The 15,843-nt window shown below is 40.2% G+C and overlaps 1 protein-coding gene across 1 annotated transcript in view; it reads left to right on the forward strand.

The window, feature by feature from the left end:
• tenm2a (teneurin transmembrane protein 2a) overlaps nt 1-15,843 on the forward strand; it is a 256,251-nt gene that overhangs the window by 189,525 nt on the left and 50,883 nt on the right. The window contains 1 exon segment of the mRNA XM_028458813.1: nt 7,942-8,180. Coding sequence (XP_028314614.1) covers nt 7,942-8,180 — 239 coding nt within the window.

Consider the following 15,843-nt stretch of genomic DNA (forward strand, 5'->3'; position numbering starts at 1 on the left):
TTGACAAACACTTTTTAAATCCAGACAATGTGATTTAAATACACTGTTGACGTGGAAAAATTCCTCTTTCTTACACTTGAAAATGTGTGTTTTCATGCTTTAATTTAAAGCACGAAAAAAATAAAACCTTGCTTTAGACCACAAAGATACTTAAAATGTCTTGCCCTTTTATATACACATGACTCAAATTTGAATGTTGAGTCTGAGGTATCGGTTCGCACGTTCCCTGAGTCGCGGTCCCATAAAGCGCTGGTTAAATTTTGGGTGCCCATCACAGATTTTTGATTTATCACAAATTGAGCATATAGTTCGTCAACATGTTTAACTATTCTGTGTTTTAAAAATGTACTTTGCAAATTATTGTTAAATACATTTTTGGAGTCAATGAAAAAATGGCATTTTTAAACATTAATTTATGGAGCCAATAAATCATTGTTAAAAACACATTACCAACATATCCATGATGTCTATATACAGAATGCACCATGTGTATTTTCTGTTTTTTTTTTTTTTTTTAATAACTGAATTTTTGACAGCCGTTTAAACTCTATTTTTACACATTAACAGCTGCTGTCTTGTTTTGCCTAAAATTGCCTGGCCCCTACTATTGCTGTACAGTAGCTATAATTTCCACTCATCCCTCTCTCTCTCTTCCTCTCACACACACACTCTTACACACAATGTTGATGTGTCAGTATTACTGGTATTAAGGTATGTTTAGGTGGTGGGGTTGGGCGTGGGTAAAGCTCAGAGCCTGAAGTGTGACAGCAGCCCAGAGCAACAACACGTGGCGTTTCCAACTCCTCCCTCCAGCCCAGATTGAGACTTCTCTGATTGCCAGTCCATCGTTGAGGCTTAGTGGGCTGGCTGGAGCTGCTGAAGCCGATCGTTGGGTCAGGTCCAACAAACCACTCCATCCGTGACATTCTCCATCTCTATCATCACATTCTTATATGGGATGAGCAACCTGCATGTATTAAAACCGGGGCATGTGCACGCAATTATGTGTGATATTGCATAAAAGCCTGTTTTTCTATCACTGCTTCCTGCTGTTAGAAAATGTAAATCCTGGCATTTCCTCTCCCCTCGTTATAGTGGGCGTGCTTGGCTGTGTGTGCATGTGTGTGTGTGTGTGTGTGTTTTGGCTGGACTCAGCGATGTGACAGTGCTGAGAGGATGAAGATTGATCACCTAAGAACACCCTGGGGCTCCAGTGACTGGCAGAGAGGAAGAGAGATGGAAGCAGACAACAGAGGGAGCTGTGATATAGCAAATGAATATTTGTAGGGAAAGCAAACAGGCTGGAAAGTAGTGGTTTACGCTGGAGAAGGAAGAGATTGGCTGGAAAATAGAAGGAGAGAACAAAGAGAACTGGTGATTGAAGAATATTGTTTTCGAAAGTGCGTGTGTGCATCTGTGTGTGAAAGATGGAGAAGTAAAAAGAATGGAGATTGGGGCTTGTAGTACATAGATTCACCTTGTTTACCATTGTGAAATGTGTGTGCGCGTGTGTTAGAGGGATGCAAGTAAAAAGAAAAGTGTTTTCAACTGTGAGAACACACGCACACGTAATGCAGCATTCGGTGGACACATAATATACAATAGGTCCCCTGGACCCTCTTGGCTCGCTGATGCCTGGTTCAATCTTTCGATGTGATCTCAGGACATTCCTTAGCACCCCCTACTCGCTCCACTGTGAGCTACAACTCTGCTGGAAAAATGAGATCACTGAGAGCGTTGCAGCATCTCAATTTATTAGGTACAAGCAGAAGAAGGAGGGATTGGTAGGAGGGTTATTTTCAATTACATTACTGTAGGGACGCATACGAAAAGGCAACCTGTAGGAACCACAGGTTGAAGGAAAAGATACTGTGTAGCATAGAGGAAGCATTTATTTCCTGTCCTACAACCAAGGCGATCATGTCCTTAGAAATACATTGAACTTGATAAATGGTAAATGGTAAATGGACTTGATTTTATATAGCGCTTTATCAACACACTGAAGCAGTCTCAAAGCGCTTTACATATCAGCTCATTCACCCAATCACTCTCACATTAACACACCAGTGGGACAGGACTGCCATGCAAGGCGCTAGTCGACCACTGGGAGCAACTTAGGGTTCAGTGTCTTGCCCAAGGACACTTCGACACATCGTCAGGTACTGGGATCGAACCCCCAACCTCTCAATCAGAAGACGACCCACTACCACCTGAGCCATGGTCGCCCATGACCATCCCTTTATGCAATTCCTATATTAGACTTTATCTAATATCTTGATACATAAATGCATAGCACACTTTCTAAAACTGTGCGTGAGTAAAAAGCCAAAGTCCTCTGGATAGACAAGATACAAATGCCATATTGCTAAAGGTAGACCTAAGATTGATCGATTAATAGCCCCATTCACAATGATCAATGAAAAATCTACATATATATTTTAACGAAATTATTGCAATAGACAAACTTCCAATTGTTTCACTTCCCACTATTTTTGTACTGTCTTTTATTCTTTTTTTTTAATCATCTCTCCATTAGTTGCAAAACTGTCATTGCTCCCCATTAAAGGTCCCATATCATGCTATTTTTCACCCATCTAGATTTGTTCTAAGAACACCAAAAACATAGTAATTGAGGTTTATTTCCCAAACTCGCCTGTTTCCCAGAGTTTTAGCCTCTAAAAAGTCACTTACTGAGCAATTCTACACAAACAGGCTGATTTGCGGCCTACTTATGCATATTCCTGAGTGGGCGTGTCTATAGATGGGACACTGACGTAGGGCCAGAGGACGGCCCGCCCTCCTCCCACCCACTTTGTAGCCGAGCTCATGCTGCTTTATAAACACGAGACAGAGCGTGGGGGCGGGGCTCTCGCCAGTACATACAGTACATAGACTGTAGAAAATACATACATAGCACTGGGCGAAGGACGCTGAAATGCTCAAATTTGGGGGCTTGTCTGTTTACATGTCAATCACGGCAGAGAGCTTCCTGGAGGCGTGGCTTCTCCAGCTCAAATTCATCATCAAAGTGGGAATGCGTCATCAAATTGGAGCGAGGTGTTTGGGCTCGTCCTGCAGTAGGAAAGGAGCAAATCACCCTCTAACTAACAATTGAGGGAATCAATGAAAAAAACACTTTGGGCATGTGTATGAAGCCCAAATAGCACTTTTATTATGTTTAAAGCACAGAAAAGTCAATTTAGCTTAACATGGGCCCTTTAATCAATGGTGTAACTTGTACTGGTTTATGTTCTTTGGGCTTTTTGGTATTAATTCAGTGTTTAAATGCCACAGCCTACCTGCACATTATTGCTGAACACACATTTATGACCACAATGCACCTGCTGATAAGGGATTCGTCAAGCATGACAGCATGAAATGTCACATAGCGCAAATTATTACCTTCTTTCAATGGCCACCCAATGTCCCAGATTTCAATGCACCCAAGCCAGGAAATGTGTAAACAATATGGACATAGATTTCAGATAAAAGTTTCCAGTTTAGCGTTGACCATTTGCCACAAAGAGTTTAGGTTAATCTATAGCTAATATTACTAGTCATGTGCACCTAAACAGAGTTGTTGGTGACTATAGACTTTAATGTCTGTTGTATGATAGCAGATGTGCTTCACTTCTTATTTGTTTCTTTGTTGATGGAAAACTCTTACATTGGTGTTGCAGCTGGAATTCCTTTCACATCTATAGCAGATTTTTATTCTCACCACACCTTCCTTGGGCACAGTACACTCACCAAGGCCTTTGTTTAATTCTCAGATGTGGCTGTTTCCCCCCCCCCCCCCCCGTACGTCGTTGACCTCTGTTAATTGTTCTCTACATAGAGTGCTAAGCTAGGCAACAGCATGGTTTAAAAAAAAAAGCTGGGGAAATGAAAGAGCAGATACAGTGAGTGTGTGTGTGTGTTGGCTTGCAAAAAAGGTGTATGCGTTAGCTCACGCAAGGGAAATGCAAGCTTTGACTTCTTGTTAATTACCCAGCATGCTCTTTGTTCCGTGGTTAATTGTCCAGGTCCTGTTTCTCTCATTGGGGAAGACTATTGGAATCAGAGGGAAACACACACTCTCCTCTTCTCATTGTTGTTTTGTTTATCTAAAACATTGATCTCCATCCTCTGTCCTATTTTTGTGTCATGATTGGTGCTTTATTTGTCACATATTTGAGCATGCAAAAAAAAACCCCAACATTTGGTTGCCCAAACAGTGCTTGCTCATTAAAAAAAAAGACTGCACCAATTTTGACTATGTGTGGGTGGCCACCTATGGCCTAGTCTGTGCAAATTTGTGTGTCAGTGTCAAGTTAGTTTTTGCTTGTTACCCATCCATGCGGGGTGTATGCATAAGGCAGGATGCATGACAATGAGGTAGCACTAGTTAGGAGAATCTCTGTGAGTTCCTTCTAATTATGTGTGACATTTCTACTCTGGACCACTGTCAAAAATTCCCCCTATCTTCACACAAACACATATAAATCTACAAAGACACACACAGAGAAGAAGCAAGTACACACACCATAACCTAATGATACAGAGCTTTGATTGCTGGCTGCCTGCTATGACGGAATCCCTCCATAGTCCTCCACAACATAAATCAATGTCAATTACCTCCCCAGAGAACATTAGACACTTTCCATTCCTAATTGTAATTAGTATGTTCTATAGATATATTCCCATCCCACACTAAGCATACAGGAAGGCGTCACCACAACAAAGGGAAAGGAATTAATTCAGTATGCAGGTTCAGATACATAACAACACATCAAATAATTTGAATTACTTTGCAGAGGATGCAAGCGATTTAACAGCTCATCCCATCCATGCGTTTGCACACGCGCACACACATTAGGAGCATTGTAATTAATTACTGCCAGGCTTGCCATTGCTTCAATGGTTGTGAAACAATGACACATATTGCTTGACCTTGGAGTGTGTGCGTGTGTGTATGTGTTTTGTGCATATACAGTATATGCCATGTGCAATCTTGCATTTGGCAGGTTATAGTTACATGCATGCATAATATAATTGCTGGTGGTGACACCGAGTCCATAGCATGCAGCTTTGTGATCTTTCATTCTCTATATCGCTGAAAGGTTGTCTTTTTTTAGGCCGTCTCCTTTGGTCGTTGCCCTTTTTTTTTTTTTCCACGGTGTCATGCAGCAAATCTGACAGGTTTAAAAACGAAAGCAGGACAAAAAGGAAATCCAGGAGGATATCGTTCATCAATCAGTAGCATGAAATGATGAGCGACACAGAGGAGGACAAAACAGAGACTGCCTGAATAATTAATGAAGAGCGGAGCCCTGTTCTTAAACCTTGTATTAATGCTCTGAGCCCGTCACCTACTTTTACCAACTGGGTTTAGACTCGCAGACATACACAGATTAAGACCAAAGGCCTATATAGGAGTTGTAGAAAAGTGTACGGCCCAGAATCCAGTCAGAGTTAGGTTATTAGTGGTGGTATTGGCCTTTTCAGACTAAATGTGACAGCAGGCTGCAGCTAATAGCACTGACACCTCTCCGGGCATGCATGACTTATGTATATAGAGTAGAGTCACAAATCTTATGATTCCACCTGACAAGGAAAGAGCTTGTCAAGATTTGTAGGAAACTATTATTATTGAATGGAGTTATCATCTTTCCCACCTAATTAAATGTTATTCCAACTCTAGTGCATAAATCAACCTTTCAAAGGTAATGCAAACCACAATCAATGTGTGGAGCAAGAATATGAATTACCATGAAGAAACGTAAGATTATTATACCAGAAACCTGTCATATTAAAAGTAACAAACTGACGTCATTTGTTTGGCGCTGCAGGACACGACTTTCAAACTTGTGTTTCAATTGGAACTTATTTAATTCAATTACGTCTCAATATGACATTTCATTCAAGGTTGTGGTTGTGGTTAGGGTAATGGTTATGGTCAAGGAGATGAATCCCAAGTCCTTGACATACATTGGTTTGCAATCTGATTCCAGCAGCTCCACGCAAATTTGTGTGGCGCAGCGCCAAAGTCATTGGTGTTGCGCAGCACAACAAAAAGTCGTTCCCTGCAGCAGGAAAAATGTGTGGAATTTGTGTTGCGACAGTGCAAAGTCATTTTGGTGAGACTGGGCTGTACAAGAAATAAGTTATTGTATGCCTGATAATAACAGACCACAATCAATAGTGATGTCAGCTTTCATCATTTACATTAGAAAACATACTTTTTTTTTTACTTCAGTTCACTGTCTTTGAAATGTATTTGGGTTTGATTTAATAGGCAATCCATTTTAAATGATAACTTGGTTAACACTGAATTGAGTTCTACTGATTTAAAGGATCAGAGTGCTTTTCAACTAACATTAGACTTTACAACTTTGGACACCCTCTTTTTGTTCTAAATCCAACTTTGGAATTGTTTATTGATCTATGCACATTGGATGTCTAAGAAAGTCACCCAATGATGAGGTGCATTATCATTTATCCGCTTTATCCTGAAACCACTGTGATCCTTTAATGAGTTTGGCTGGTATTGCCTTTTGACTGGTACTTCCTATTAGCATAGCAACGACCAATGCTAAGTGTCTTTCTTCTAAAGAGAGAAAAAAATAAATAAATACAATTACCTAAGGCTTCTAACTATATAGTATTTTGTTAGTACTTACTGACTGATTTGTTTTTAAAAGAATGTCCAATATTATTTTACACTTAGAAATATGAAGTCACTAATATGATAATTAATTGATGTAGGACATAAAATATTGTGCCCTACATTTCCAAGCTAACCGTGCCCTTATTATTATCAACAATGTCTTGTATCTTATTTTAGCTTCTTATCAGCTGGCAATGATACTATGAATAATGCTTTGTAAATAATTTTGGAAAGCTGAAGACCGAGACCACAACCAATAATTTAATGAGTTCAAGAATGAGCAAATTTTTTTATCGCAAGTGACAGAAGAGGAAAATGATTCACACATTTAGTCCCACACAAACAAGCAGAAAAGGATTTCACATCCTCTTCCATCTCTGAGACATCAGTGTCCCTGTTTTTTCATGTTATATGTGGCATTCACCCGAGGGCTTTGTTCACTTGTACCACCTGAAGTTTACCTTCCTTGCCCCAATGTGTTCACAGACAAAACACTGCAAAAAAGTCTTAAAGGTTACACTAAAGTTCTTCACACTTTGTCCTGTAAAAGAATTTAAACTGCATACTTCTTTTCTAACTGTGAAAACTTCACAAAGGGACGAGAGGTAGAAGAGATGATTAGAAAAAAAAAAAAAAAAGAGATGCTGAGAAGATGAAGAGATGTGAAATGGCGGTGAAAAGATGAAATCAGAAAATAGGGAGAGAAGAGGGAGACAGAGTGGTGGGAAAAAAAAGGTGAGCAGGTGCAGTGGTAGCAGAGAATAATAGGTAATATGAGCACAGGGATGATGGTTCAAATCCATCTTTTATCCTCTCTCTGAGCTCTGACCCCACCTGGACAAAGAGGACAGAGGAGGAGGGTGTGAGGGGTATGGCACCAATGCTCTGCAGCCATCAAGAGTTGAGGCGTAAAATAAGTGGAGTGAACTGAGGAGAGACTAGGAGGCACAAAAACATGGGGAGAGGGTTGGGGTTGGTGATGGGGGTTCAGGTGGAGGTAAAAAGAAAAAAAAACTTGGGATGGAACAGGAATGAATTGCAGAAGCAATCCTTTCAAGCGTGGTTGAACTCATATGGCAGGCAGGGGTGATCGGAAAGAACGTTTTACCTGAAGCTTGCCCATATGTGACCCTGTCATTTGAAATATGATTGGCTGTTAGATTGGTGTGTTTACCTTCCCACAGAGCCACAAAAGCTATTCTACCCCCCCTTGTTTAAAAAAAAAAAGTGGTTATCATCATGCGTCTCTTTCTACCTGTGGAATGACCCTTTTTCTCTTTATTTGTCCTCAGGCACTTCTTGTTCAAGACCTCGTCAGGGACCACGCCTCTTTTCAGTAGTTCCTCTCCTGGTTACCCTCTGACCTCGGGAACAGTGTATTCACCGCCCCCGCGCCTGCTTCCCAGAAACACATTTTCACGATCGGCTTTCAAGTTAAAAAAGCCATCCAAGTACTGCAGCTGGAAATGTGCTGCGGTGACAGCCATCGCAGCTGCTGTTCTGCTTGCCATCTTACTCTCCTACTTCATTGGTAAGTGAAAAAAACATGAATGTATACTAGTCGTTTCAGTGCAAAGCTAAATAATAAAGGAAACTCTTAGCGAAAGCTGAGTACACACATAAAGACACTGAGGCTGTTTTTGTCTTGATGTTTTCCCTTCCTGACCAAGGATGGCAGATTATCTTATGTCTTGTATAATTATCCTGTAAGACTATCCTGTGTTCGGGGGTGTGTTAAGAGTGAATATTAAAATATTTAGGACCATAACTTCACGTGTGTGGGAGAAGCCGACAACTCTCGACTAATGACCCAGTGATTTGTGACGTGGAACGAAATATAGCCAATCAAGACGTGAGCAGACCGAGGGAACATGTAATTCTGTGTTCCAGGGAACTCGGGATTTCCCAGTTGAAAATTCCAATCTAGAAGTTCAATCAAGTTCAGCAGCAGCACATCAAAAGATCTCAAACATGGCTGACCGATATAATATTCACATTTTTACCCTGACTTTACCAAGTAGGATCTGTGACTTCAGGTGGCGTTCTAAGTCAGTTTTTCAAGAAGGAGGTTGGAAAGTCCAGAGTTCTATTTCATAATATTTCGAGTCTCACTATGGGATGCATCCTGTAGTGAGACATCTTACTCATAGAACCGGGGTTGTGCTTGATCACGTGCGATATCTGTCCTTTTAGGAATATCGATGGTTATATGTGTGGCACAGACCGATCAAAATTGTTCTATACCACATTTTTTTTTGTCTTCATGTGTGGGATCAGTTCAGATCTCTTCAGATTTAGAAAATCTTAATGTGTGTTCCCCGCATAAGATAAACTTTATTCATATATAACAATCTTTGCAATTTCAATTGCAAGTTTATTTTATTTGTTTTTGAGCTGCTATTGTTTTCATGTTTCTCACAGATGGAGGCTTAACCACAATTTAGCATTATGATAATAATAATAATAATGCATTGGATTTTATATAGTGCTTTTTCATAGACACTCAAAGTGCATTAGTAAACAGCCAGGCACTCAGGATGATAGATAACCCAGCATATAGCAAGGCTTAGTGTAGGTATCCATAAACTGTACAGACCAAGCAGGAAAGTGGATATTATTGTCACCCTATCTTATGTGTGTGTGCAATGGACATACTTTAAAAAAAAAAAAATGGCAGAAATTGGAAGCGGAGTACTTACAGAGCGCAAGGAAAAGTGCTCCTGATGGTTGTCTACTTGTGTCTCAGATCCTCACACTCATATGTATGTAGCAGTGTGTGAGGGCAAGTATGGAACACTTTCTTGACCTCATTCACTGATTAATGAGTATATCCATGATAAAGTATGATTCAAAGTGAAATGAAGAGCAGCAGCTGATTGCAAAATGAGCATGTTAAGATTTTTACTTTAAATCTGCAAGAAGGCAGATGTGTCACTGAGCCGATGATTGGCCTCATACCCCCGAGACCAACGTCAACAGATGGGAGATCTTAGAAAACAGTGGCATCAGCAGAAAGTACTACCCCCCATCACCTCTACATTCATTATTAATGTCATTTTTACATTATTTATCCACCCTTCTATATATATTTATTCATACATTACTATCCATCTATCTATTCGTTGGGAGCTTGGCAACAACCCCAACTGCGTATTTGCTCAGGTGGTGTATGTGAGTTCAAGTTTGTGAGTGTTTCCGCATCGTAAATGTGTGCATGGTGGACCTGGACTATGTGCCCTTGGAGAGCGTGTGCGGCGCATCCTTCACAGCGGATCAGCTCCTGTTGCCGTAGGCGTGCTGACACCGTGCATCCTCTGCTGAGCTCCGTGTGGTCTCTCTGCCATTTAATTGAACCGAAAGAAAGGCCACAGATGCATACAAATAATATAGATGTATGAATGTTTGGACATGTTTCGAAGTATTGTACACAGCCAAAACATTAGCTGAATATTTGCAATGCTGCATGAAAACATGCAGAGCTGGAGTTATGCACATATATTCATAAGATTAGAATCTATAACTGTCTCTTCTTTTACACTTATTGCTTCCTCTGGTTGATGCTTTTTGCGACCACACATCGGTTTCTTTATGTCTATATATTCTCAGTGCATGATGATTGTTCACATGGGGGTTTGTGTAGGATGCATGAGTACCTGCCCTTTGACCCCTGTACACCAGCCCCCTCCAGGTGCTCTGCAAGTCCTCGTTAACATCAATATTTCTAACTATTGTTCCTCCTAGCTTGTGCACCTTGTTGGAATGTCCATCTTTTAACATATTTGTACACATACAGTAATCCAATGTGAAAATATTGTATGCGTTCAAGAAGCTATGCAAAGAAATGAGGAAAGTAATAGATTTTTTAAAGTAATTGTGTATTTTTTGTCAAATTAAACATTAGAGTGGAGTACTGATTGAAATTTAAATCCATGTTTTCACTTTTGAATCACCTGCATTGTTTCCTATATTGGACTAAGTCAGAGGTTCTCAACCTTTTTGGGGTCACGACCCCGCTTTGATATCACAAATGATATCACTTTTTGTTTCTAGAATTTGTTTTTGATTGTGTTTATTAAAGTGTGCTACAAATACAGAGTAGCAAGGCTTTGTACACAAAGCGGCGGATTCACGAAAGGTTAAGGGGTATTAAAACGTGTGCAAACATCACTCTACGTGCTAATAAGGGATACAAACCCCAGGGGTTCAGGACTGCGCGTCACATTGCGTCCACAATCCATTTAGGACGTTTCCCTCTGATGAATATGTAATGTAGGCGGATCTCATAAGGGGCACAAAAAATGGGAGGGGGAAATGAAAATGAACTAATGCAGGGAACGCAATGCAATTAATCAAACCTGCAACTGTTTGCAGTGACGATAGTACGACCCACAATCAGGTGCAAACTCACACACAGAGATTATAAATTGTAAATGTTGACAGAATCAGAATCAGAATTCTTTTATTAATCCCAGGGGGAAATTGCTTTAAGAAAAAATCACAAATAAAAAATAAAACTTTTAACAAAGACGAAAGAATAAATGTTAAAAAAGTGTATAATTAAGTAAAAGACTATTAAAAATAAGGATCAGATACACACACATTACATTAGTAAAAAATAAAGTAAGATTATTAGTAATAATAATTATAATTATAATTATACAAATATGACACAGATATTTACAACAATCGAGCTATGAGGTTACAGTGATGCATTGTACAGTTTGATCACCACATGCAGGAATGATTTCCTGTGGCGTTCTGTGGAGCACCGTGGTTGGATCAGCCTGTGGCTGAAGGTGCTTCTGTGACTGATCAGCACATCATGGAGTGGGTGGGACTCATTGACCAAGAAGGCCTTCACCTTGGACAGGCTCCTCCTCTCTGTCACCACTGTCAGAGATGGAAAAAAAACGCTCCAGTTAACCTTTCTATTATCAGAAAATCATTTAAATAAAACAATAGGCAATATTAACAGCCAATGAATAGTAAAATGCAGAGTCAAGTGAGTGTGAGGGAGAGAAACAGCTGAACGCCTCAGGCAGCCCTGTGGTGTCCGCTGTGTGTGTCCGCTGCGGTGCAGAGGATGGCAGAGAGCATCAGGCCAGAATCAGGTGATCAGCTGCGCCATTTACGCAGCAAAGGAACAATGTTCACATGCGAGTGTGCGTGACACAACGCTGCTCAGGAGCTCAGACCTGCTGGATGATAAGAGCAAAGTTACAACAACTGAAGAATCACCCACATTAAATAAAGGGGGGGATAACATTAGGTTTTAAAGTTTATTAAACATCATTTTTATTTATTTATTTTGTTTTCTACATTATTGAATGTTTGTGCAGCAGACAGAGAATTACGCCAGCCTCCAATTGAACTTCCTCAAATGTCATTTTGTGCTTCTGTGCACTCACTTTTCCATGTTGAACGAGCAAAATGTTAATTTATAAATAGGGTGGTCTCAACCACGTCTATACATACAGCTATTAGTGCCGCAATCTTAGTGAATTCTCCACAGCAGGTGAAGAACAGGTGACCGCCAAAGACTTTGTCCAGCTCCAATCACAGGATTTAGAGAAAGGAGGGTGAGCAGAGCCCACGAAGGAGCCTCCTCATTGGCTGCTGCGATATATAGTGAAGCGCGAGCACGTTGCAAACTTGTTTTCAGTCTTGGACTAACTTTGGATGCACGTGTTTTACCGGTAATGCACGTTCAGCTCTCTTGCTCGATTTTGTGCACTTCCGTAAGAGGAGGAGACTGGGAGGGATTATCAGAGTAGAGGACGGGATTTACGGTTCCAATTCAGCCATGCACCTCTGTCATGGTTCAAGAATCAAGAATTTATCAGCAGCTTTAAATACTGCTGATAAAGTTTTAGTATTAAATTAACAATATTTAAATGTTCATTTTCACTAAAACATTGATAATTGTTTTAAAGTGTTGCAGATCTGGTGTATGGTCAGGGGTATGTTAAATTTACTGTATGATATGATATAAGATGTAATTTTTAAAAAGCAAGGTGGATTTTCTATGAAATGTAATGAAAAAGAAACAATTGTGTAAATTAAGATGTTGAACATGTTGAAACCTCAACATTTCCTACCTTTCTAAGTTTCTGCTATAGCCTTACTTATTATCTTACCCTCTCATTAAAGTGAAACTGTGATTTTCTCACTGGTAGCCCATCAAACTATACAGTTGAAGTAGCTCGCAGTTTCAGAAAGGTTGGTGACCCCAGTACTAGACGTTTCAGGCGACCCCATTTTTAATTACCCTACATGGTGTCCCGACCCCAAGGTTTAAAAAACACTGGGCTGAGTATTAACCTCTTTTGTTTACCTTGCTATAATTCAAGAAGCTGAGAAAAAAAAAAAAAGAATTCTTGCTGTGACTCTGAGGCTCAGCTGTTGTTTCCTGTTGTGCTAAACAGAGCTGTAGGGCAGAGCTGCCAAGCCTTACACACCTGTGTTCGGATAACTTTCCAGAGCATTAATTGTGTCTCTGAGTTCACCACTCATATGAGGGGATTGTGTAGTACTTTATGAGCTTGCACGTGTTCCTGAGTGCGTGCGTGTGTACGCGTGCATGTGAGTGAGGGACTAGCGTTCACTGGGGGAATCGTGCAGAGCACAAGGAGCCATGCAGCGTGAAGAAGACCCCTCTGAGGCTTCCACCCAGGAGCCCGCTCATAAATTACACCAGGACACATGTGCCTGAACAGCACTTTTCCGTTGTGCGCGCACGTGTGTGTCAGTGGGCGTGCACAAAGCCCCTGCCCCAAGTATACCATGAAAAAATGTCTACAATATATTTGTGCATGCTGACCATTAGAAGAAATTCTTCTTTTTTTTTTTACTTTTTCTTTTGATTGACAATCTTCTAGAAACATATGCATATATACATAAATACTGGCGACATTAAAAAAAAAAACTGTAAATGCTTCTGGAACATTGTTGATAAAATGTGCTTTGAAGCTTCTTCGCTGCTTTCTTCTGGTGGAAATGGAGTCATGGGGGGAAGAGATGAACCTATATACATTTAAATGCAAAATATAAATATAAAAGTTTAGCTTTCGGTCTGTTTTCCGTATTTGTATTTGTGCTAGAGGGGAAGAGTTTATTTGTGAGGGTGGACACAGTTGAATTTTCAGTTAAAGTGTTTTTCTCCAAAATCCAGTGGAGTGTGGCCTCCTCTTTATGTGTGATGGAATGAACGAGCGGATGGAGGGAGGAGGATAAACGAGAGTGCTTGTTCTTCATTCCCTCGGCATCTTGTTTGCTTGCTCCACATGGAGCACCGAAGCCAAAGGAGAGGTGGTTGCTAAGATACAGGTGAATGGTTGGCGTACAGGTCCATCATTGTGAATGGCAACCTGGAGAGAGCGAGATAGAGGAGGGAAAAAAAACGGGATTGGATGGAGTAGAGTTGGTGCATAGGGGCCGGAGTTGCAGAGAGGAGAGGAAAAGGAGGATATCTCACCAGAGAAACAGGGGAAGCGGAGTGCAGAGGCTGATATGTCTTTGTCAGTGGTGGAAAAGTGGCAAAGCAGGCCAAGGTTTTTTTTTCTTTATATTTCAGTGCTGGGAGAAGAAAGGGCAGATGATGTGTTGGAAGGGCAACAGTGACATGACAGCCAGGTGAGGAGAGGATAAGGTGAGAGTTTGTTGAAAAAGCAGTTGATGAAGGAGAATGTGGCCTTCAGAGGGATTTTGTCACCTGAAATATCAGTGGGACTAATGTCCTCTAATTGATCACCGTCAGCAGAGAGCAGAGGGAGTGTGACAGAGAGACGGGAGGACAAAGAGGAGGAGTGCAGAGGACGAGTGTAGCTGATGATAACAGAAGTTACATAGAGAAGAGTGAAGATGAGTGAAATGGTGGCAACATGGAGGAAAAGAGAGAAAACAAAGAAAAGGAATAGCAGCACATGAAGGAAAAAAAATCAGTGTACGGTTTGTTCTTTGGGGTTTCCGTTTTAAAACCAAATCAAAATAACAAACGTTGTGATTATTTTTGTTTTACTGTCTTAAAGCCTAAACAGAATTACAGAAAAATCAAGCAGTGTTTTTCTGTTTGAAAAGTAAATCTTGCTCCATTTGTGTGATATTTGGATTTTCTTGACAAAAAAAAGAAGCTATGCATAAGTCACATTACTGATGAACTGGTGAATTGAAACGTTTTTAATGCCTTAATTTTTATTTTCATTTTTAAAAGGATGAACATGAGCATGCACATGAGGAACCAGAGGAGGTGTAATTAATCTACTGGTGCTCCTCGTTTCTTGCGATCAACTTACGAGTGTTGACGGCTGTCGTTAGTGGCTAGCGGTATTTATAACGTGCAAAACAAATATTTTTACTGCCTTCAAAAAAGTGTCATTGTTTTTGCAAAAGTGTGACATTGTAGAAGTTTGAACATCTATTGTTCCTCACACCAGCCTCACAGTCGATAGTCAGTCACCAGTTTATTTGGATACTGTTTGGACCGTCCTGTTTGCTCTGACAGAATGTGACATGTGCAAGCTCTCGCTCTAATTTCCCCGTATTTATCCAAATATTTCACAAACAGAACAAGATTTTGCCATTAATATTTTAATTTTAAAACAGAAAAGCACCGCTTTTCCTTTTTTGGTTTTAAGTCAGTAAAACTAAATAACCACAATGTTTTTTATTTAGATTTTGTTTTAAAATGAAATAATCAAAGAACAAACAGTACAGGGATTAAAAAAGTGCATGTCAGTGAGGTTGGAGAAAATGTGTCACCACACACATGGCTTTTGTGGAGTGTCGTGATTGAAGTGCAAACTCGTGTACATACTTGGACACACTCGAGCACAAACACACATTCATCGAGTGTGACCTTCACATGTCAAAGCCAAGCACTCGCCATCCATCTCTGCTGTGGTGCTGATAGGACCTGATCACAATCACTTGCCCTCTGTTCCCTTTGTTTAAGTGTGAAATCACAGCTCTGTTTTGTAGAGCTTAATGAATATCTTTTGTAAACTTCACCTTGCTTAGTGTGAAACCATTTTCACTTTCTTTACCTTCATTTAGTAAAAAAAAAAGTGACGCAAAGCATAAAGAACTCTGGTAGATATAGAGTAAGAATTTGTAGTGGTCTCAATTATTGGATTTATTTTATATTTTCCCCCTTTTTCTGCACATGTTGTCATAGGTTAACATAACATGTAGTGCTA

This window comes from Gouania willdenowi, chromosome 10 (genome assembly GCF_900634775.1).
Source record: "Gouania willdenowi chromosome 10, fGouWil2.1, whole genome shotgun sequence".
In the NCBI taxonomy this organism is placed as follows: Eukaryota; Metazoa; Chordata; class Actinopteri; order Blenniiformes; family Gobiesocidae; genus Gouania; species Gouania willdenowi.